General features: G+C 45.1%; 1 protein-coding gene across 1 annotated transcript in view; it reads right to left on the bottom strand.

Annotated features, from left to right (window-relative positions):
* Positions 1–693: 693 nt before the first annotated feature.
* Positions 694–21,735, bottom strand: part of TTBK1 (tau tubulin kinase 1) — a 405,906-nt gene continuing 384,864 nt past the window's right edge. The window contains exons 14-15 of the mRNA XM_078647282.1: positions 5,123–6,687; positions 694–3,691 (exon numbers count right to left, since the gene is read on the bottom strand). Coding sequence (XP_078503408.1) covers positions 3,268–3,691; positions 5,123–6,687 — 1,989 coding nt within the window. The 3' untranslated portion in view covers positions 694–3,267. The remainder of the gene's footprint in view (positions 3,692–5,122; positions 6,688–21,735) is intronic.

Here is a 21,735-nt window from a genome sequence, read left to right as displayed (position 1 = left end):
ACAGAGGAGCCATCAGACACTCTGCACCTCCGGCAGTATGATTACCCTATTTGGTGTATCCTAGGGGCAAAGCCGGACTGCACTAAACTCCACGCTTGACTTCACCATACATGGTGGTGGACGAGGCACCTGATCTGGGCTGATCATTCCACCACTGCGTCTGATAATGTCAGGAAAAGGCAAGAATGCCGTCACTAACCTTGTTGACATTTAGAAAAATTTCTAAAACCTGGTTATTCAATCAATAACTTACCTGCTAGCACTCGCTGTTGTCCGTAGCGCCGAGACACCCCTTTGGTATTTGAGCGCTTTACAAATCTCAAAAATAAATAAATAAATAAATAAATAAACTAAGATGCTGGGATGCAGTGTCCCATGGTGTGTGAAGCCTGTGATGTGGGGACTGACGCTGCACCCCCAGACTGGGGTGATTCAACGATGTGAAGTGTCAACGTGTGACTCTTCGGATGATGACCTGGAGGAAAGTTCACAACAGAAAGAATCTCATCCTGAAATCACTGCTGTTTGTTCTGACTAGATTGTCTTCTGTTGGGGAACAGCGTTTACAACGCAACTTTTACAACGAGTTGCCTTTACGACACAACCATTACAACGCAACTTTTACAACGAATTGCGCTGGGGGGCGCTCTAGGATAGGGAATAGTTTTAATTTACTATCCAACACCTTCCCTACTATCCACGGGGACTGGAGTTGGAATAGTAAATTAAATTATTCACTATCCAGCGCCCCCCAACGCAAGTCGTTGTAACGACTCGCGTTGTAAAACTTGCGTCGTAAAGGCATGCGTTGTAATAGCATGCGTTGAAACAACATACATCCCTTCTGTTGGCCCCGTAACCGGGGAAATATCAGATTATACCAATACAGCGCTCCGCTGCCTCCAGCTAGGTTCACCCTATACCTGTACTACATTCAAACATCTATCCAGTCATACATAAATGCCCTTATGGGCCAACTGGGCAAGTCTCTCTCTCTCAGGAATTAATGGACTAATTACAAACAACAAGAAAATACATTGATCACCAGTTCCTCTGGCAGATGAGATTCAAGAAAGCTTGCAACCGAAAACAGTAAAGAGGTCATGTTTGTGTAACTGTTAGTGTTGCCCTTACAAGCAGTGCTTGGAGGCTCTAAAAACCATCTATCCATGTGGCAGGGTACGAGTCTGGTGCTTACTAGAGTCACACCGAGTGCTGCAAGAGAACAACAGAGTGTGATTCCAGACACCTGCCTGATTTTATTGATGTCTAAAAAGGTTTAGGATTTAGGAGTGAGCAGTACTAAGAAGGTACGATTCACCCAAGCCCATACGTCTACATCGCATGCGATGGGGAAGCAAAGATCGTAATGAATGCCTGATTTTCGTGATGTTTACAGTTGAACAGGATTTAAATTGAGGTTAAAATGGACTGCTGTATATGTTTGCCATCTTTATGCAATAGAGATTTTTCACCATAACTAATTACCTGGCAATGCAATTTTTATGTGAGGTATCTACGATTTACCTAGTTACATTTCTATCTCTTGAGATTCTCCAGCTGCAAAAGATCACAGCACCCTTTGTGGTGTCCCCTCCATCCGATTGATCATGTTATTGGTTGTGTTCCTGTCCCCTGGTTGTCACCTTACCGTTCCCTTGTTCAAGCCAGAGTCTCAGCCCATACACCTCAAGGCATTCCTCATACAAGCAGACTCCGCAGCATCGTAAATATGTTTGAGGTCATCTTAGCCGTGATGGTACCAGATAACTTACAAATGTTTGAGAAGGCAATGCTTCAAAGATGCCGCCACCACCTCTTCTGACATTGTACTAACCATTGGACACAAAATATGAACTAATTCCATCTCTCTGCCTCTGGACCTGTGTGTATTGTACCCAGTACCTGTATCAAGATGGATGACCAAGGAAGGAGCCCTGTATACTCATCAGACCTCCTGTATCATCACGTATCCACCTGCAGAATACAAGCCCTTCGTGTCAAGTGGTACCATGCAGAAGATGGCAGTAAACCTTTTTTCTGACCAGGGATTTCCCTTTGGAAACCCATCACTTGCCTACTCTGGGGTTCCCTATGGATGCGTGAGATGTCCTGAATTTGACAGGCAGGAGGAAGGTCTCAGTGAGACAAGCTCTACTGGAAGTCTCACTCCCCTCAGGAGAGTAGCTGGGTGAGTGCCAGACACATGCCTACCACGGCACTTAGTGTGAGGGCAACAACCAGGCAGCTCTCTAGAACAGAATGGCTTGGGATACTTGGCCGCAGCTGGCAAGATGGATTCTAGTCTTCGATGGGACATATTCTCCCCAAGGACAAGGGGCAGATATACATTCTATGTATTCCCCACAGTTTTGATCTGGGTGTGAGGTGTATGTGGCCAGGGGGTATACACTTTGAGACTGTGCAAATTTCATAAAACAGAGCTGAATTTACCTTGCTCAGTTACCAAACTGCATAAGGTAAAAAATTCCTGGAGATGGGAATGTGCCTCTAGAACATGTTCTTTCACATGTTTTCAACCTGCACCAGCTGACTAACCTGGTGCCGCCAGCTGCTGCCGCTCAGAGTTTTCCTTAACAATTTTAATTTTAAAATGGATAAGAACTAAAAGCATCCACTCTGCAGAGAATGACCATTAAGGAAGATACATTTTCCAGGATAATCCAAATGCTTTCGCTTAAAGCTATCGAAGCAAAAATAAAAAGGCAAATATTTGTGCACAGTTGCACACCCATGGGGTCAATCTTGTGGCTTGGGTCTCCAGAGGGGGAGTCCCGATTAAGGGCTTTTTGGGGTGGCATTGTCAAGGCAATATTCTTTGCTACTCTAAGCTGTCGCGTCTTACACATGATACATATGAACAAAAGTCATAGCCTTACAAAACATCGGGTGCCTATTCGACTATTCTGGACCCCTAAAACCTTCCTCCAACACTTGGTGGTATAACCTAATGGTGAAATGGTGATACGGAAGAGGAGAGGTGTGCATGGCAGAGAGTGCTGGAGAGTGGGTACTATGATCATTGCAACCGTGTTCCACGCTTCCTTGGCAGCTGTTTTCTGCAATCCTCTCTCTTGTGTCCTGCGGAACTGAGTCAGGGTATCCGGATGCTGAGAATCCACCTGTAAGACTTGTGGCGTGCACGTGCACAGGAGTGACAGCTGCCAGCTCCTTCGCAGCCCTGTGATGCAGCATTTTCAGTGGAGTTGAGATGTATAGTTGGCCTCACCTGACCTCAGACAGACATTACCTGGCCACGGCCCTTCCTTCACTGGCCACAGGTCTACCTTTGGTTGTGGGGCTCTGGGAGATGGGTCTGAGCCTCTGTCCTTTGCTCCCAATGCTGGGTGATGCAGGAGTGTTCCCATTGGCCGTCAAGGGTTGAGCCCTTGGTTGAGAAGGCAACCGTGGAGGTAGGGGAGCTTGCCTTCGCTGCCGAGCGGGAGATGGGGTTTCTGTTCTGGTTAGGGATGGGCTCCGGGGAAAAGCACTGATGTTTCGGGTTGGTGGCACAGGGCTTCGAGGTGAGCCGAAGCTGGGCCTCCGCAAGGTGGTGCGAGGCGGAGGGGAGGCAGACATTGTAGGCTCTCGGGCTGGCGTCTGCTTGGGCTGATGGTCTGTGTGTATGTTTGTTCCAGTAGCACGGCTGGTGGGTCTCTGTGGGTGATGCCTGCAAGGGAAAAAGAGAAATGCTGTAGTGGATACACAAAATACAATATAATATAGAACTCAAAAGTTACTTTAACCACTTGGCCGCAGGGGTAATTCCCCCGCTGTGCTGGGGGGCGTGGGTCGCGCACAGTGCCCCGGTGCTCGTGACGAGCTCAGCTTGTCATGAGCCACGGTGCTCGTGTGCTCATGACGAGCTGATCTCGTCACGGCCACACCCGTTTCCTCAGAACGCTCAGCAAGCAGGGGAATTAGCCCCGCCTGTGAGCGTTCTGACCATTATGATGAGCTGAGCTCGTCATGACCACACGGGAACCGTGGCTCATAACGAGCTGAGCTTGTCATGAGCATGGGAGGGGTTAAATCAGTAGCCTGGGATCTATCATACATGACTCATCTCTTCTCCCATTAACAGGTACTGGTATTCTTTCAGTATTAGTTGTTTTCTAAGGCTTTTCACTCAATCTGGCAAAATAAAATGGGTATCTCTGGTGACCATGAGTCGAACAGATGCTGACAGGCCTTCCAACAAAATCCACAGCCTTCCTCAAAAGCAAGACGCTTTAGCAAGAGTTCACAGGAAGTGACCGCCCCTACCACAGGACACTCCCTCCCACCGGACTGTCAACCATCTAAGGTTATCTTCTTCTGACTCTCTTGGACATTGCTTCTAAATGCCCATGATGTCATTTCCTGTCCTGCTCACTCTCCTCTATCCTACCCTTCCTCCCTACACACATTTCTGTATTCACTGATACTGTATGTGAAATACACTTGACTACCTCCTTCGTCTCCCGCTGGCTGAAAGTAATGCTGTTACTGAATCAAATTAATGTATTTGCAAATTGAGCATCTTCTTCGTTTAATGTTGACATTTCTACCTGCCTATGAAAGTGTGAGAACATGTATTATACTCCTCATTTACCCTAGATGATGTACTAACGCGTTCCCATGTGACGCGCTCGATATCCTCATGGGATAACGTCTGAGCTACACAAACATAAATCAATCATTTTATTACGAAATACCCTGCTTATGAGGTCTCTAGTAAACAAACCTTTCACTAATCACCAGGCTGTTACACTTAGAAACATTGACAGGGTGGAGAGAGGCCTATAAGACCGTCACAAAAGGAGTACCGAGTAAAGGTGGTCAGTAAGTGTGGCGAGAGGGGTCTTAAACAGGAGGTCTACATGTGAGCCCAAAAGCAGAGCTAGATATAATTCCATGACAGCATGTATACAGCCTTATCCTTCTAAGACAGACCCGTACATGCAGGATATTTCTCTGGATTCAATTATAAGCTCTTGAAGGCACTGGTTGAGTGCCAGGACTGATACCAAAGAAGAACATAAAAAAAAAGAAAAAAAAGAAAGAAAAAAAAGAAAAAAAAACATAAAAAAGAAAAAAATTACAATCTCACAGGTATTACCTCAATGCAGGAGCTGGCTCCAGGGCTGGCGAGGGGGTCGGTGTGTGGCCACTGCCCTTCCACTCTGCAGATGTCATCTTTGTGGGCGTGACGGGCCGTGGGATCCTGCTCTTTGTGCTTGACATGGAATCTTCTCTTCTCAGGTGAGTGGTCTTCCCTACATTTTCAGAATGGTGGGTGTCCTCTTCAGAGCCTGTGGTCGAGAGGGTCTCGGAGGGGCACCTCCTTTCGTCGCTGGAGGAGGCTGAGGAGGAAGCCCCCGAGGACATCCTGATGAGCCGATTCTGCCTCTTTTCCATCACTAATCGTGCTAGGTCAGGCTGCTTGGCTCTCCTGAGGAACCGCTCCTTGGCAGGGGGAGAGCCAGAGAGGTCCGAGCCTGTCTCCTCTTCAGAGAACAGCACAGGGATGCGGCTTTTAAATTTGGACCTCAAAGTTCTCGGCAGGCCCTGTTTCAGGTGTCCTCGGGATATCTCTGCGGTAATAAGGCTTTCTGTTTGAAGACCCGTTGTGTCCAATCTCTGTTCTTCCAACATTAACTTCCCTGTTTCTTTGGAAACAATCTCCAAGCTGTCGCTGTGGATATGTTCTTCGGGTAGGCCGAAGCCATTGGACAAGACGGGTCCTTCCACCAGATCTGCGGAGTTCTCTATGTGATTGGCAAAAGAATTACAGCTCTCTATCTCACCGACTTCCACAGCCGAGTTAATACTTCCATTTTCTTTTAAGAGTTCGTATTTGTCTACCTCCTCCTCCATGATTGGCTCTTCAACCTGGCCGGAGGGGTAGTAGTCTTCGTGCCTCACCATCTGACCACTGGAAGACATGACGTTAAGGTGAGTCTTTTCAGCAATATGGACAAACGTGCGCTCAACTTTGGTAAAAGGGGAGGAGGCGGTAGCCGGGGCAAGAGGTGGCTTTGGCTCTGATTTTAGGACTGAGGACAATGTCCCCGGCTCGGATACATCCAACTGGCTCACCGTGGGCTGGGGCCTCTCGCTCTGGGGCGTCAGTGCAGCAAGAGTCCCAAGATCAACATCGGGAATCAAGTCGTGAGTTACAGGAGACTTCTTCATGTCTCCAGGTGAGAAGAGCACCAGGGTTTTTGAGCCTTCCTCCAGTTCCAAATCATTGTCTGCCATTGAAGCCCGACCCTTGGAGTCCTTTTGGTCATCGGCGAGGAGAGTGGATGGTGCGCCGTCCTGGCTGCGTTCTGTGCTCTTCTGGCTCACCTCGCTGCTGGATCCACTGTGCAGGTCCACCTCGTCTCCTAAGAAAGCCCCTTCCTCGTCCTCCGCATCCACTTCTTCTTCCTCTTCCTCCTCCTCCTCCTCCTCGTCCTCCTCCTCGTCTTCATCAGCCTGCCCGTTGATCTCAATGAGGGGCCCTGGCAGGCTGCAGGGGGCCGTGAGGACCACCGTGGAGAACTCAACCCTTTTAATCCTTAGGGGAACTCTCAGCTGCTCCTTGCTGGGGGATAGATCCCTCTTGAAGTCTTGGTAAGGTAGACTTAATGGCACCGCCTTGGGCAAGCCGTTCATTTCAAAGCGCTTGACGGTGAGGACCTGGAGCAAGATGGAGAAGAGACGAAGGTTAATATTGAAACATAATCATTGAAGTGAATGGGGCAGGGGTTTACAATATACGCTATACATTGTTATCGGAAATGCTAAGGGCGCATTCACTCGGACAAGTATGAAATTGGCATCACTTATTCAGATAGAAGTGATTTTTTTCTACCTATATCAACATAACTATTACATATCATTTGAAGGGCCTTTATCATGTAAAATCCAATTTGGCCATTAAAATCTGTGTAATGCATCCAAAAAACAAGGACATTGCTTGTTAAGAAGGGCGGTTACTCCAGAAACTTAACATAACCCTTGATCGTCTAAAAAGGCGTCAACAAATGAGTGTCAATTGTATAATCGACTGTACATGAAACATTCAGGATAACCCCAAGTTTTATCGATGCATTTATTTCAATGCCTAAAATACCTCCCACATCATCTAAGAGCCGCTTCATAGCGCTGAGAGCAGAGGTCCATAGGGAGCTATTCTTCTGAAAAGGGATATAGTGATATATTTGACAAGTAAGTTTTGGTTACAAAAGGCTGTGGCTACTGGTTTGGAACTGATTTTCAGATAGTGAAATGGAAGGAAAAGCTTCAAATGGAAGAATGCATTTCAGCTGGGCCTAGTCTTACCTTCTGCATTGGGGGGACAAAGTATGTAAATGAAATCAGAACAGATACATGAATCCTGGGGACTGGAAACCCTCCAATTGCTTACAGGCAATTGCACTGCATTATTAGAAATACACCCATGCTTCAATTCATTACACTTTGCTGCAGTCTTGCCTCCACAGACACCACCAGTCACCACATTTAATTACCAGTATCGAAACGCCCCCACACGTCCTGTTTTTGCAGAAAGCAACAGACACAACATACCTATGTGGCCCTGAGAGGAGAGAGCGGCAGGGAGGTAAGTAATGAACTGAAGCGAGGGATAGGACTCGGAGAAATGCAATTACCGGTAATTAATTGAAGCGTTAGCTCATCGTCCCTCCCCTTGCTCGAATTCATTACACTATCAGATGTATGAAAGGTATTTCAGAACAACATCAAGAGAATGCACAGTACTTAAATAATATATGAGATATGCAGTTCTCCTTCATTCACTTCATAGAGGAAAGAATTGTAAAGAAAGTCCTGTGCACACGTATATCCCCTTCGCTGCGGGGGTTAATTTCCTGCTGTGCTGGGGGGAGGGGGCGCGCACGTCGCCCGCATGCTCATGACGAGGGCACAGCGCTCCTGTGCTCATGACGAGCTCAGCTCGTCACAGGTGCATTACCTGCCATGGAACGCTCAGCACAGCAGGGGAATTATCCCCGCGTGTGAGCGTTCCACCGCTCATGACGATCTGAGCTCGTCATGAGCACCGGAGCGCCGTGGCTCATGACGAGCTCAGCTCGTCATGAGCATGGAAGAGGATATACATAATACAGTTCTCAAGTGAGAACCAAATGTGTCTTGGTGAAAGTTCAATACATGAGGTCGGAATCCAGCGTCGTAGAGTGTATATATATATTTAATGGTTCATTGTAGATCAGTACATACGGGAACGATTAGCCGACACGTGTTTCGTCACACCCTGTGAGGGCTGTGACTCTTCAGGGCTGTGATGGAGAAAATTGAAAATTCGAAACGTCGCGGCGCTGGGCGAGTAGGTGAAATGCACGGATATGTGCACGGAGCTCGGGTCATCATCCAGATAGCGGATCATATATATACACTCTACGACGCTGGATTCGGACCTTATGTATTGAACTTTCACCAAGACACATTGGGTTCTCACTTGAGAATTGTATTACGTATATAGGTGTGCACAGGCCTTTCTTTACAATTGTTTGTTAGGGGATACTTTCTCTATCTTGGCAGGGGCTGCTTTTTGCCGGGTTTGTTCCCCTGACCTGTTTGCACCGTACCAGCTCCATCCATGAACACTACCCATGTACCAGGTATCCGCTGAGCGCCATTTCTTCCTGACTCCCATCCAAACCCATTCTCTTCTCTTGTCATAGAGGAAAGAACCCTGAACTGCATCACTCTATAATTGTTGACAAAATGTAAAGGAAGTTGGACAAGTGGGAGCCCTACATGGCTCAACCCCTGAAACTCTGCCAGAGAGCCTGACACTAATCGTCCTGCTTTGAATTCGTAGTATATATTGTCTCACAAAAGAAATGGTTCTGAATCACGTATACAAGTGTTGCAATTGTGTGATTTACTAATGTGGTGTTTCCTTTTAACCCCTTGCGTGCTGATGACGGTCCCCGTCCGTCATGCATCACAGTGCTCGTGTGCTGATGACGGCTGGGGGCCGTCATGAACCCGCCCACTCTTCGAAACGGCTGCACAGGCGCAGAATCGTGGCCGCGCCCAAGGGGTTAAAAACCATGTCCAATTGATTTATGAATGTCTTTTTGAATTATCAAAACTAAACAGAATAAATGCTCAAAAACCTCAGAATTAGTGGTCTCAGGTTTATCGGGAATATTTAAAATAAACCTCCCCTGACACCGTTCTGTGATTTCAATTTGAAATCGTAGAGGGGCAGGTTTGTTTGCTAAGGAGATCAAAAATCAAATCCATCTGCTAAGTGGCTGAACGGATTGGCTTAGAGGTTGAGTCTCCAAAGGAGGACACCCTGTACAGAGATGAAGACGCGTTTACTAACTTGAAGGCTGTGCAGCCTCACCTCTTCCAAATTAGCAGATTAACTCTCATCTTATTTCCTTTCTTCAGTAAATGAGGTTGGTTACCCCTGGTTGGAATAGTTATCGGTATGGTGTAAACGAGGCAAATAAGGGAAAAAAAAAAGACTTCTTGTGGTTTTATTGCTCCCAGTAATACAGTTTTTAATGTCAGCAGTTTAATATCCACTAGTTCTAAAGACTCAAAGGGCAGGCCTTTTAGCGCTTCTAGCACCAGACGGCGACCCCAAGAGGGATGTAAAGGCTCTGCAGGAGGATGAATGTTATTAAACCCCTAAATAACTGCTGAACTAACCCCTCATCAACCCTAAGATTTCCCCATGAGCTTCTGAAGGCCCTGATAGCCGCCTACTTGATCTCTAGGGCCACGCTTATCATTAATTCAACTAGCGATGACCTGATTGCGAATATATTCGAATCACAATTTGGTAATCGCTATTTGTTCAGTGTTTCCTAATGGATCGCAAATCGACGTACCTCATGAATATTAATGAGTCAGGTTGCAATGTGCATTACATTAGGAATCCCTGAAATCACAGGGATGTGACCTGCTGGGGTCAGCAGACTACCATGTCGGTGATTGCTTTTAAATTAAGCCTTTTTTTTTAATGCAGCCCATTTTCCGTAAAGGAAATGCTTAGAGGATGCCCTGGTTCAGGGGAAGAGAAAGGATGCTCCCCCCAAGTTCCCTTCTCCTTCCCCCTTCTACAAAAGACTGTCAAAGAAGAGTTGTGAGGAGAGGCACCGCGATCCATTATTAGGCGACCCACATTCAGAAAACTGAGCAAACACCAGGGGATTAAAAAAAAACTCCTGAGAGGCAGGTATGATCCTACTCAGATCTTGCGCAGTCGAGTTCAGCACCCCCTGAATATGAATTACCGAGATGGAAACCATTCACCTCTATGTACTTGAAGAATTGAGCTGGTAAGCAATCTTGGAAACAAGACTGATCTCAACCCCACCTACCTGTTGATAAATGACTTTGGGGCATATGGAGGTAATTTTCATTTCGCGATTCTCAAATTGCGATTTTTAGGGAGTTGCAATTAGAGAATCGCAAAACGAAATGTAGGTAGGATTAGCAAATTTTATTGCGAATCTCACTTATTACTTATTTGCGAATCGCAAATTTAGATTCGCAAATAAGGAATACCTTCTCATTCATTCCTACGGGCTAGAAGGCCCATAGGAATGAGTGGGAAGACATTCTCAATTTGCGATTCTCAACTAGAGAATCGCAGATTGAGAATGCAATTTCAGGGTTGTAAGGGTGTCAAAAGAACACCCTTTTGCACCCCTGAAATCGACATGTGTGTACATGTGGCCCACATACATGCCCTAAGGGCATGTATGTGACCCACATGGCACTTGGAAAAATGCCCAAAACTGCATTTTTCAAAGAAATCGCAAAATACCACCAACCTGAAGTTGGTGGTATTTTGGGATTCCTTAAGCCAAAAGTCGCACAACTTGGGTGCTTCCTACATTGCATTTAAGGAATCGCAATTTGCAATTCCTTAAATGCAATAGCAAAATAAGGAATCACAAATTTTGCGATTCCTTATTTTACACGTGGGATTTTATGTACCACATAGCACACTGCCCTAATTGCGTTTTCTGCGAATTTCAGCATTTGCGAGCGCAATTAGGTTTCCTACATATGGCCCCATGTGTCATATTGTCTGTTCTGATCAACACTCTCTTGCCCCCTGGATTTGGGGAAAATGGTGTCAGACCTAGAAGTATGGCTTTCGATTCCCTCCCCTTGGAGTCTTTGAGAAAGAGTTCATCGCCCCTAAATCTGCTGGCTTTCCATCCAGGCTCCCCATCCTACCAAACTGGCATCTGTGTTTATGATTACGGATGAAGGTGGTGATAGGCGAACAGCCTTCAACAGATTCCAGGGATCAATTCACCGCTGTATCTCCTGAACCAATACTGGAGAAAGAGAGATACGAAGATTGAAGTTCTGCGATACAGGTCTCCAGTGACTCAGGGGTTATCTCAGGATCTTGTGGAGAAGGAACCTGGCCCAAGAGACTAGAAATATTGTTGCTGCCAGATCCCCCTGGACCAGTAACCAATCTGCTGCAGTGGGAGAGCTGAGGCAGAGAAGACTTGAGATGTAAGTTTGGATCTTGTGAACCTTCTTGTCCGGAAACGTCACTAATGTATCGTCTGATCGATGCCTCGCGACTACGATCACCTGATCCTGAGAGAACCAGCTGGTAGTTAAAGTAATGCTACCAGTGGCGCCTTTGTGAAGGCCCTTGCTCTGATTTTAAACCAAAAGGGAGAACTTTGAGCTGGAAATACAGATTGCCGGCAGCAAAGAGCAAATATTTTTGGTGACGTTCGTGGATCGGGATGAGTAAGTATGCGTCATGCAGCTCTACGGCGGAGAGATATTTGTGATTGGAAGTCATATGAATGATCTGCTGCAACGTCACCATCTTCAAGCGAGTTGTCTCCTCCCGATAATTCACCTTCTTTAAATCCAGCACTAGCCTTCATTTATTTATTATGTATTTATTTATTTATTTATTGAATTTATAAGGCGCAACAGCTACCCAAAAAGGGTTTCCCGGCGCCTGGACGGAACAGAAAGCAGAAGAGAGGAGGCGGGAAGATCCTGAGACCTTTTGAACCATCAAAAGAATAGAATATACTCCCCTTCCTAGCTGCTCCTGTGGCGCTGGTATTATTGCCCCTTTGCTCCATAATGCTCAAGTCCTCTCCCACAGGGACTGATGCTTCACTTGATCCCAGGGATCAGGAGTTAGGAGGGTCCCCTAGTATGGAAGACAAGTGACGTAGTCTATAAGGTAACCTCTCCTGAATATTTTCAACACCCACAGAGAAGATGGAATACATGTCTCTTCTGTGCACCCCTCTTGCCCTCCATGGTCAAGACCAGAGCAAGCCCAGGATAATTCAGAGCACTGAGGGTCATATGTATGGCCAAGTAACTCAACGCCGCGCAGAAAGTCATCTTGCTGTGCTGCGTTACAGAGTAAGGGCAGGAATGTACCGTATTTAAAAGAACATGGCACATTTCTGCCTTTTTAAAAAAAACAACAATTTTTAGAGTTTTATGTAGCGCGAACTCGACCCGAAGATTTCAGGAATCAGAGCGCTTTACATGAGCACAAGTTTCCTTACAGATGGACATATCAGTGTCCCTGCGCTGGCGCTGTTTCACCAACTGAGGCACCCGTCCACCATGGTGCCAAATGCAGCACAAATAGAGGAAGTAACAAGGAGAAATAAAGATATTTCTCCGCGTTACGCTTTCCTGAGAAGGCGTATCTTTTTGCCGCAGTCCCAGGTCTTCCACTTTTGGTAAATCTGGAAATTCATCAGAAACCATGGTTGTTGCCTGGGAACACCCGTGCGATGCCCATGGAGCGCCTTCCCAGGGTAGAGTAAGGCAGCGGATCATTCGTGCTGCGTTGCGTCACTCCAAATTTATGAAGCCACTCAAGGCCATGGACGGTGGCCCTGCGTGGTTCCTAAATCGCATTTTGGACTTGTGTCGCACTTGCACCACATTACGTGGTTCAAGAGCGATGCAACTTCTCCTCTAAAAATGGGCCTAAGGCGCTGTCAAGCCCCTTGAAATAGCCCATACTATGAAAGGGAAAACTCTCCAAAAGTGCCCTTGACCCAGCCAGGGATGTGCACCACTCAGCCCCCTTCAGCTCACCTGCCTCTAATCAGACTCTTCTAAGACATAAAATACTTGTAAATAGCAAAAGTGCCTCATTAAAAATAGTGCAACTTACACGGGCACTCATATGCGTCAAACGAGGCCTGAGCTCCAGACCCACCGACTCGCTCTCTCCTGACCTGGAATGAGAGTATCAATCGCCCCCGAGCTACCCGGACGCTATCCTGGTTATCTCAGAGAATACACGCGTCCTTCCTGCCTCACAGAAAGCTGTCTAGAAGGGTGGCGGCATCATTGGGGGTCAGCAAGCCTCCTGGTGCCTCTCTGCATCATAAAGACATTTAAAAAGGAACACAATGTTGCTACTGCCTTGCACGTTGCTGGCAGATATGGAGGGTGGGGGAGGGTGTTTTTTTATTGGGCAGGGAACTAAGAGGTCTATTACGATGGCGGGCGGACAAAGTCAGCCAGCCACCGCAATGGCCCATGGGACCGCCCGCCAGAGGTGCAGCCACCATGGAAAGGTTTTCCTCCGCCTGCATGTTAATATGGATGGCGGTGTCTAGCAGACACTGCCACCATATTCAGCCCCTGTTCCGCCCAGTTGGGCGGAAAAGCTGCGAACGGTCTTCCCATCCGCCGCAAACCCCCCAGCCATCCTGATATGGTGGGGGTCATTCTGGCATGGTTCGGGGGTGGATCGCCCACACCGGGCCGGCGGAGGCTACCGCTGACCCAGCGGGGGCGATCCGCCCACCATACTAATAGGCCCCTAAGTGTGTGATTGGTTGTGCTGTGGAGTCAGTACTGTCTTATAATGTAATGAACTGAGGCGAGGGAGGTAGGATGGAGTATTGTGTGTGAAATAATCCTGCTGAATACTTTCTTTGTAACTTTCTTTCTCTTTTAGGGCATAGGCATGTTGTCTATTTATTTCAGTCTCTAATAGTTGTGGTGCTATGCTTTTTCTTAAAAACAAAACCATTCTTTTTTACTGTTTAGAAATGTAAACATGTCCACACAGAAAAAGGGAGGTCATGGGGCAGACACAAGTCTGAGTAGCTGTGAGGGGGGAGAGCTGGTGAGGGGGCTGGTGTATGTGGTATGGTTCCAGAATATCAAGTTTTAAATACCAGGCTACAAGAATAAATGATCAAAAATATCGACAACCAAAATATTGACAAGGTGTATATACAGGTAAGTGTAAGTTTACTCACCTGCACATACTTGTACCTTGATGATATGTACATATTCAAAATACGAATGAAGATCTGGTGTTAAGCATGGTAAATCTGTGATGCCTACGTATACTTATCTTCACCATAGTATTGTTGTTTTTGCGTGTTTGCTGTGATATCCCTGAAGCGCGATATTTCCGTAGTCGATATGTTGATATACCTCAGTGTGCATGTGAGACAGGCCTCCTTGAAGAGCTGCCTTGGGGTTTTCTTGCACAGGAAGCTGCAGTGAGTTCCGAAGGGGGGCAGCCAGCACACCGATAGCTCCACCTCCCTGCTGCTCTCTTTGCTATTGTTATTGTTATTCGGTATTTATAAAGCGCAAACTGTCGCTCCGAAAGGAGCATCCTGGCGCTAAAAAGCGAGGAAGTCAGTGGAGGAGGGAACTAGATGGCGGCCAATACATATGCATCTGACAAGTTGAATAGCCAAGTTTTAAGTTGTTTTTGAAAAGGAGCTTCTCGATCTAATAGTCTTAGCTCCTTTGGCATAGCATTCCATGCCCCGGAAGCCAGGACACTGAGAGTTTTACCACCTTTGGTTTTATAGTGAAAGGTGGGAGTATTGATTAAGTTACAGCCTGCTGATCTCAACACTCTGGTGGGATTGTAACGCGTATATCTTTTTGAGAGATATTTAGGGCCAACGTTGTTTAGTGCTCTGAAGGAGGTCAATACGATTTTAAAGAGAATCCTTTTATGGAGAGGGAGCCAATGCAATGTCCTGAGGGCCGCAGATGCTGAGGATTTTCTGGGCAGTTTTAATACCAGTCGTGCAGCTGCGTGTTGAACGTTTTGTAGTTTTTTTAGCGTTTGCTTTTTTATCCCTGCCATCAGGCCATTGCAATAATCGAGGCGGGAAAGTATGAGGGCAACCGCCACAGATTTTCTTGGTTCAGTGGGGAGAAAGTCAAAGAATTTCTTCAATGATTTTATGATGTTATAACAACTTCCTGCTACACTCCTAACATGGTGGTCAAAGGACAATGACGAGTCAAAGAGAATGCCCAGATTTCTGGCCACCTCTACTGAACTGGGAGGCGGAGTGGCACCCTTAGGCCACCATTTGCTGGAGCTGAAAGTAAAGTTTATCCCAATGGGCAGTATTTCAGTTTTACTTTAATTGCATTTAAGATGATTATTATTCATCCATTGGAAGACATCAGTAAGGAAATTCTGAAAATTTTGTTCGGACATTGTGGAATTTTTGTTGAGTGATACAATCAGTTCGGTATCATCAGCATATGATGTTACCAGTATCCCATAGGATTCGAAAAGATAAATAAGGGGCGCCATATAAATATTAAAAAGTAGAGGGCTCAGGATGGAGCCTTGGGGAACTCCTGAGGTAATGCTTTTCTCCTTCGAGAGAAAAGGCCCCAGTGATCTAATTTGAGTTCTCTCTGACAGGAAAGAGCTTATCCAGTCGAGGGCCCTATCTGTTATTCCACTTGTTCTCAGTCTATCAATAAGAATTTTGTGGGAGATAGTATCGAACGCCGCCGATAAATCGGGTAATATCAGGACCGCGTTTTTCCCCTCATCCTGTAAATGTTTGATAGCATCAGTTAGTTCGATGAGAGCTGTTTTGGTGGAATGCTTAGAGCGAAAACCTGATTGTTGGGAATGTAAGATATTGTGTGTTTCCACAAAGTTTGAAGGGGCAGGATTCATCGCTCTGCGGCTGCCTCACCTGAGGTCCCATCCTGAGGTTTCGGGTGGGGGACAGCTCTTAGAGGCTTGTCCAGGGCCAAAGAGCTCCTTCCAGGTCACAGACCTCCGAAGGCATTGCTTCAATCTCTGGTTGTAGGTACCCTGGCACTCCTGTTTCCTGGCTCTCGGCAGCAAGCATGAACTGGTCTATTCAGGGCGCGACAGTGCCCTGGAAAGCTCTGCCCCATACTGTACTTACAAAAGACCTTCCTCGGCTCATGAAAGAGACCTCCTCGGCTCATCGAAGGTTCCTCCTCAGCTCATGGATGGGTCCGCCTCGGCTCCTGCAAAGGTTATCCTCAACTCATGGGAGAGACCACCAGAGATCATGAAAGGGCCCTCTTCGGCTCATGAAAGAGACCTCCTCGGCTCATGGAAGAGACCTCCTCAGCTCATGAAAGTTTCCTTCTCGGCTCAAGAAAGGGCCCTCCTCGGCTCATAGAATAGACCTCTTCAGCTCACGAAAGGGCCCTTCTAGGCTCATGGAAGAAATGTATAACACAGATTCCTCCTCAGATTTGTGTTTTCTTAAAGTTGTTGGTCCGTCTGTATTTCTCCCAAGAAAGCCTATTGGAATAAGTCAAGAGGCCGAAACATATCAAAACACATACGTGTCAATCATTTAAAGAAGGAAATGGACAAAATGCGTATATAATGGATGACTAGGAGCAGAAAAGTAAAATTGGACTGCTTAAACAATTTGCCTCTGGACAGCAACATAAATATCATTATGAACTGTCTACGGCTTGTGAGTAAGATACAAGGAATTTCTCTTTTTTAATTGATTACTTTTTTAATTTAATTTCAATAATTTTGAATAGGCATGATTCATACTTTGATAACAATATGAAATAATAATACAATATTAAATTATACTCATATTGCAGTCCCATGTTTGGGCAGCAGTATCAACAAGAGAGGTGTGATCATTTCTATAATTAATTTTGTAGTCTAAATAATGCCACTTGGTACCCGCAAACAATAGGCGGATTACCATAAAGTATAGAAGAATCTATCCATACGGAGAGTTTTGTTATAGTGACACCTTGCCACACTGGCCACATGGCTGCCAAGTCTAGGACTCTGGAAGTAAACTGCATCCCCTGCTAGACATGGGGTATGTGAATAAGATTACTTTGGGTACACTAAAAGACATATGCAAAAGAAACAATTGATGGACGGAATGCTGGACAATGCTACATTCTCCCCCAATCACAAGGATCTGGGTTAAATCCATCATCCTTTTGCTCACCATGCCACTCCAGTTTGAACCCAGCCATATGCAAATCAGTCTTGACCCTGTGCTTCATGGGAACAGTCCAACCCGAACTGCCAGGCCAGGTCCTCCCTGGACCGGACACAAATATTCTGGGACCCGTTTCAGGGCATCGCCCTTCATCAGCCGGGCTATCTTGAATCCAGTGGTGTAGGTAGCACAGAACCCACGTTTGGGTGTACCCTTCCCGCTTAGGGCAACATATGCAAAAGAAACAATTGATGGACGGAATGCTGGACAATGCAAACATTCACCCCCAGTCACAAGGATCTGGGTTTAATCCATTTTTCTTTTGCTCACCACACCACCCCAGTTTATAAGACACCCACACTCCAGACTCCTCCACAGTGCACAATGCTAGAATCATATATATATATATATATATATATATATATATATATATATATATATATATATATATATATATATATATATATATATATATATATATATATATATGGGCTGGCTTCAAACCTATGGCTTGGTCAAGGCTTATTCACAACTACACTGGGGATAGCCAAACACCTTGCTCATTGGAGTGAATAGAAGTCCAGCTCTGGAATCCTGGCGCCTGCTCGTTGGTTACCATTCCATACTGGGAAGGTGACAAACAGGTACATAGGTTCATGTGGCGAGCGCTGACACTAGCAAAGCATAGAATAATGACGTGGACAATGGACCGTACTCACTGACAGTAGTTTAGGGTCATGGTAGAATCTTGATCTTGTTATGTCATGGAGTTATGCTACGGAACTTGTAAAGTTCACTTTGGAGTCTCATGGTGATATCAAAGCCTGTACAGAAGGAGGAGCTTTAACAGGCAAACACAAAAGCGTTAAACTACTTCCTAAAGCCAGATGAGAATGAGTCAGTCTTAGCTCCAGAGGCCAATAGTTCCAGAATTTCAAGGCTAGAATTGAAAAGGCCCAACCGCCTTTACGGGTTTCCTTAAATCGAGAAATCCGTAGTAATAAGGCCGAGGATGATCTGAAGGATATGCCGGGGATCAACCGGAATCTAGGAACGTCGGTGAATGGCCAAAACAGCAGTTGTAGACAATTCATAGGGGTCTAGGAAGCTCTCTATTGTGGAGAGAGAGTCACCGCAATCTGGAAGGGATGAGGATTTCAACAAATGAGGAACTCGTAGGATGTAGCACCCAGCTTGATTTCCTAACAATTGTAAGTGTCTCCTTTGCCATGAAGGGACACCCAAATAAAGGACATTTCTATAATCAAGTCTAGCACCAATGGTGTCAGAAACCCCCAATCTTATGGCACCTTGTGGCAGTAATCTATGGATGGATTTACGCTATTGTAACAAGAAGCAACACGAGCAAACCATCGTCTAAGTTTGTGACTCCATCTTGGTCCCGGCGTCAAATTTTATTGCCAGGCTCTGCACTGGGTCATAAGTTCTGGTCGAGAACCCAGAATCTCCAGCCAGGGGATAGTACACCAACTCACTTTCATCCATATTTATTTAAGCCATTACGAACTATCCAGGTCTTTTAAGTTTTGCAGACATTTTGGAAGTCGATCAAACACCCCATCGCTTCTGAAAGTTCTAAAAATAAGTTTCTTATTGTCTGCGTAAGAGTAAAAGGAACTCTTCATTAGAACCTCAAATAAAGAACTAAAGTAGATATTAAATAACATAGTCAATAGAGGACTGCCTATTGTTATTATAAAAAGGTGAGGACACAAACTGGATGGCCCTTACTTTTTGCACCAGATTCTCCAGGAACAATATAAACCAATCCAGTGCTACACCACCAATTAGCATGCTTTCAAGTCTTAGCAGAAGTATATCACCCAATCAGAAGGTACCGATAAAGCCAATAAGATTAGAACAGAGGTGGCATTGCCATTGGCAGATCTCAACAGATCCTCCTCTACTGCTACTAACGTGGATCCAGAACTCCTGTGGGATTGTAAACCCTCTAGAGAATCTGGAAGATTATTGTTTGATATGGGATAGCTCCTTAGCTGACCTCCTACAATGCTCTCAATCAATTCTGCTACCACCGGCAGAGTGATTGGATGATGACTAGCCTCATCATAACAGTTCATATAGTATTCTTTTTAGTAGGTCTAAAAATGCCTTGTTTCAGATGATCTGGGAAAATCCAAATTGACAAGAAAAGCAGAAATATCAAAAGAGTATGCTTAATTATTGGCATATCTTTAGGCGGGATCTCCATTGGAAGCGGATCCACCAGTGAACCAGATTCATATTTATCAATAATTTGGGAAACCTTTTCCAGAACAGGTACTTACAAAATACATAAATTGGGATTTACAGGTGTGCATGCTAGCAAATAAACAGAAGTGCTGCTGAACAATCGTGTCTGGTATATTATTTGCAATATTCATCCTGATTTTATAGATTTTCGAGAAAAACAATTGATCATAGAAAGACTAGCCGGCAAGGTTATTTCCGTACGAAGACTTAATTAATAATTTTGAAAACTTCTTTCTGCTCAATGTCCGCCGACAGAAAGCATTTGGAGTAGGAAGATTACAGGTATGAGTGAAGCCTAGCTTTGCATTCTACTCTGGAGAGTGTATAAGAGTTGCATCCTCATTTGGGTTCCAGTTTCAAGGCTTCCTGGTTCTTAGAGAACAACAGAGACATTTTCTTAGAGTGATTGTTGTTGGAGACCTTCAGAGGGACAAGCCTATCATCAAATTGAATCGTCATCATCAGCACGTCCATCCACCGGGATTGAGATAACAAATCCGGATGTATGACGTTACAACGCATACTTTTACCACGCCTACCATTACCACGCATTTTTTACAACGCAGGATCCATTACAACGCATACCATTACAACGCATGTATTTACAACGCAGGTACCTTTACAACGCATACCATTACAACGTAAGTATTGGTAAGTATATAATATTTTTTTTAATGTAATTTAATTAAAATTAATATAATGTAATTTAATTTAATTTAATTTAATTAATGTAATTTAATTTAATTTAATTAATGTAATTTAATTTAATCAATTTAATTTAATGTAATTTAAATTTAATTATATTTACTTTTTACCCTGTACCCCTTTACCCAAAAACCCAAAACTGACCCTGAACCCTAAAAATACCCCTTTACCCAAAAACCCAAAACTGACCCTGAACCCTAAAAATACCCCTGTACCCCAAAAACCCAAAACTAACCCTGAACCCTAAAAATACCCCTTTACCCAAAAACTGAAAACTGACCCTGAACCCTAAAAATACCCCTTTACCCAAAAACTGAAAACTGACCCTGAACCCTAAAAATAGCCCTTTACCCAAAAACTGAAAACTGACCCTGAACCCTAAAAATACCCCTTTACCCAAAAACTGAAAACTGACCCTGAACCCTAAAAATACCATTTTACCCAAAAACTGAAAACTGACCCTGAACCCTCGCAAGATGTTTTTGACATTTGGCAATGTGGATTGCATTTCATATCAGGTGAACTTCACCAAGCGGTTGTCAATGGTCGTGGCCATCTTGTTTTTCTACTCTTTGTATAGTTCTGGGGCCTGTTTGTCATCCCTCTCCAATCTTTTTAATCCCTTGTTTCTTACACTTTTTTCTGATCTTTTTTATTATCTATCCCTCTCTCCATAAGTGTATATTTTGTGTTATATTTCTACTTTTACTGCATTTTTTTACTTCCCTACTTCTTCTCTTGACTTTATTTTTTACTCCTACATTTTCTCCCCCCCCCCGCAATCCCCTCCTCACAGAACCATGGCTTAGGCTAGGGGCAAGTCTAAGCCTTAGGTTAGTACATCCAGGAGCCGCCTTCCTTGCGGAAGAAAGTGTCTTGAAGGGGTGCCGGCTCAAGCCCTGTTCTCTCAGGTGGAGGTGGCCTCCCTTGTTTTTTTTGTACAGCACCACCTTCTCTTAACTTTGGAAGAAGGCAGCAGGCCTGGCTCTGGCTATGGGATCCAGGTGCATCATCGCCAGTGGGCGAGGGTGTGCCTCGGCAGTGTTTCGCTGCTCTGAGGTCCGGCGAACCCACAACGACCTGACTCACCGGTTTTCTGAGACCCTGGACTGAGAGCAGGACCTGCTGGATTTGCTAGGTGTTGAGGTCGTGGGGCTTGGCGAGTAGCTAATTATATTACTAATGTATGTTCTGTTCTGTGTTCTTGTGAATATTATTTTTTCTCCCAAATTGCAAGAATGCTGCTGCTGCTTACATGCAGGTAAGTTAGGTTTTAAAATCTTATATTATGTGATTGGTATTCTTCTAGACAGTTGCTCAACGCTACTAATCTTACTTGTTTGCAACTTTGTGCTCTCTTTGGCTGATTATGAAAGAGAGGTTAGAGAACTTAAGTTAGGTAATGCTAGAAAGACTCCTTTCCTTTGTCCTGCCACTAAGATAGTGGTGGTAGGTAGGTAGCGATTATAGTTAGTTACTT

The sequence above is a fragment of the Lissotriton helveticus genome, chromosome 6 (genome assembly GCF_964261635.1).
Source record: "Lissotriton helveticus chromosome 6, aLisHel1.1, whole genome shotgun sequence".
Classification (NCBI taxonomy): domain Eukaryota; kingdom Metazoa; phylum Chordata; class Amphibia; order Caudata; family Salamandridae; genus Lissotriton; species Lissotriton helveticus.
This window is presented reverse-complemented; position numbering and strand designations above follow the sequence as displayed.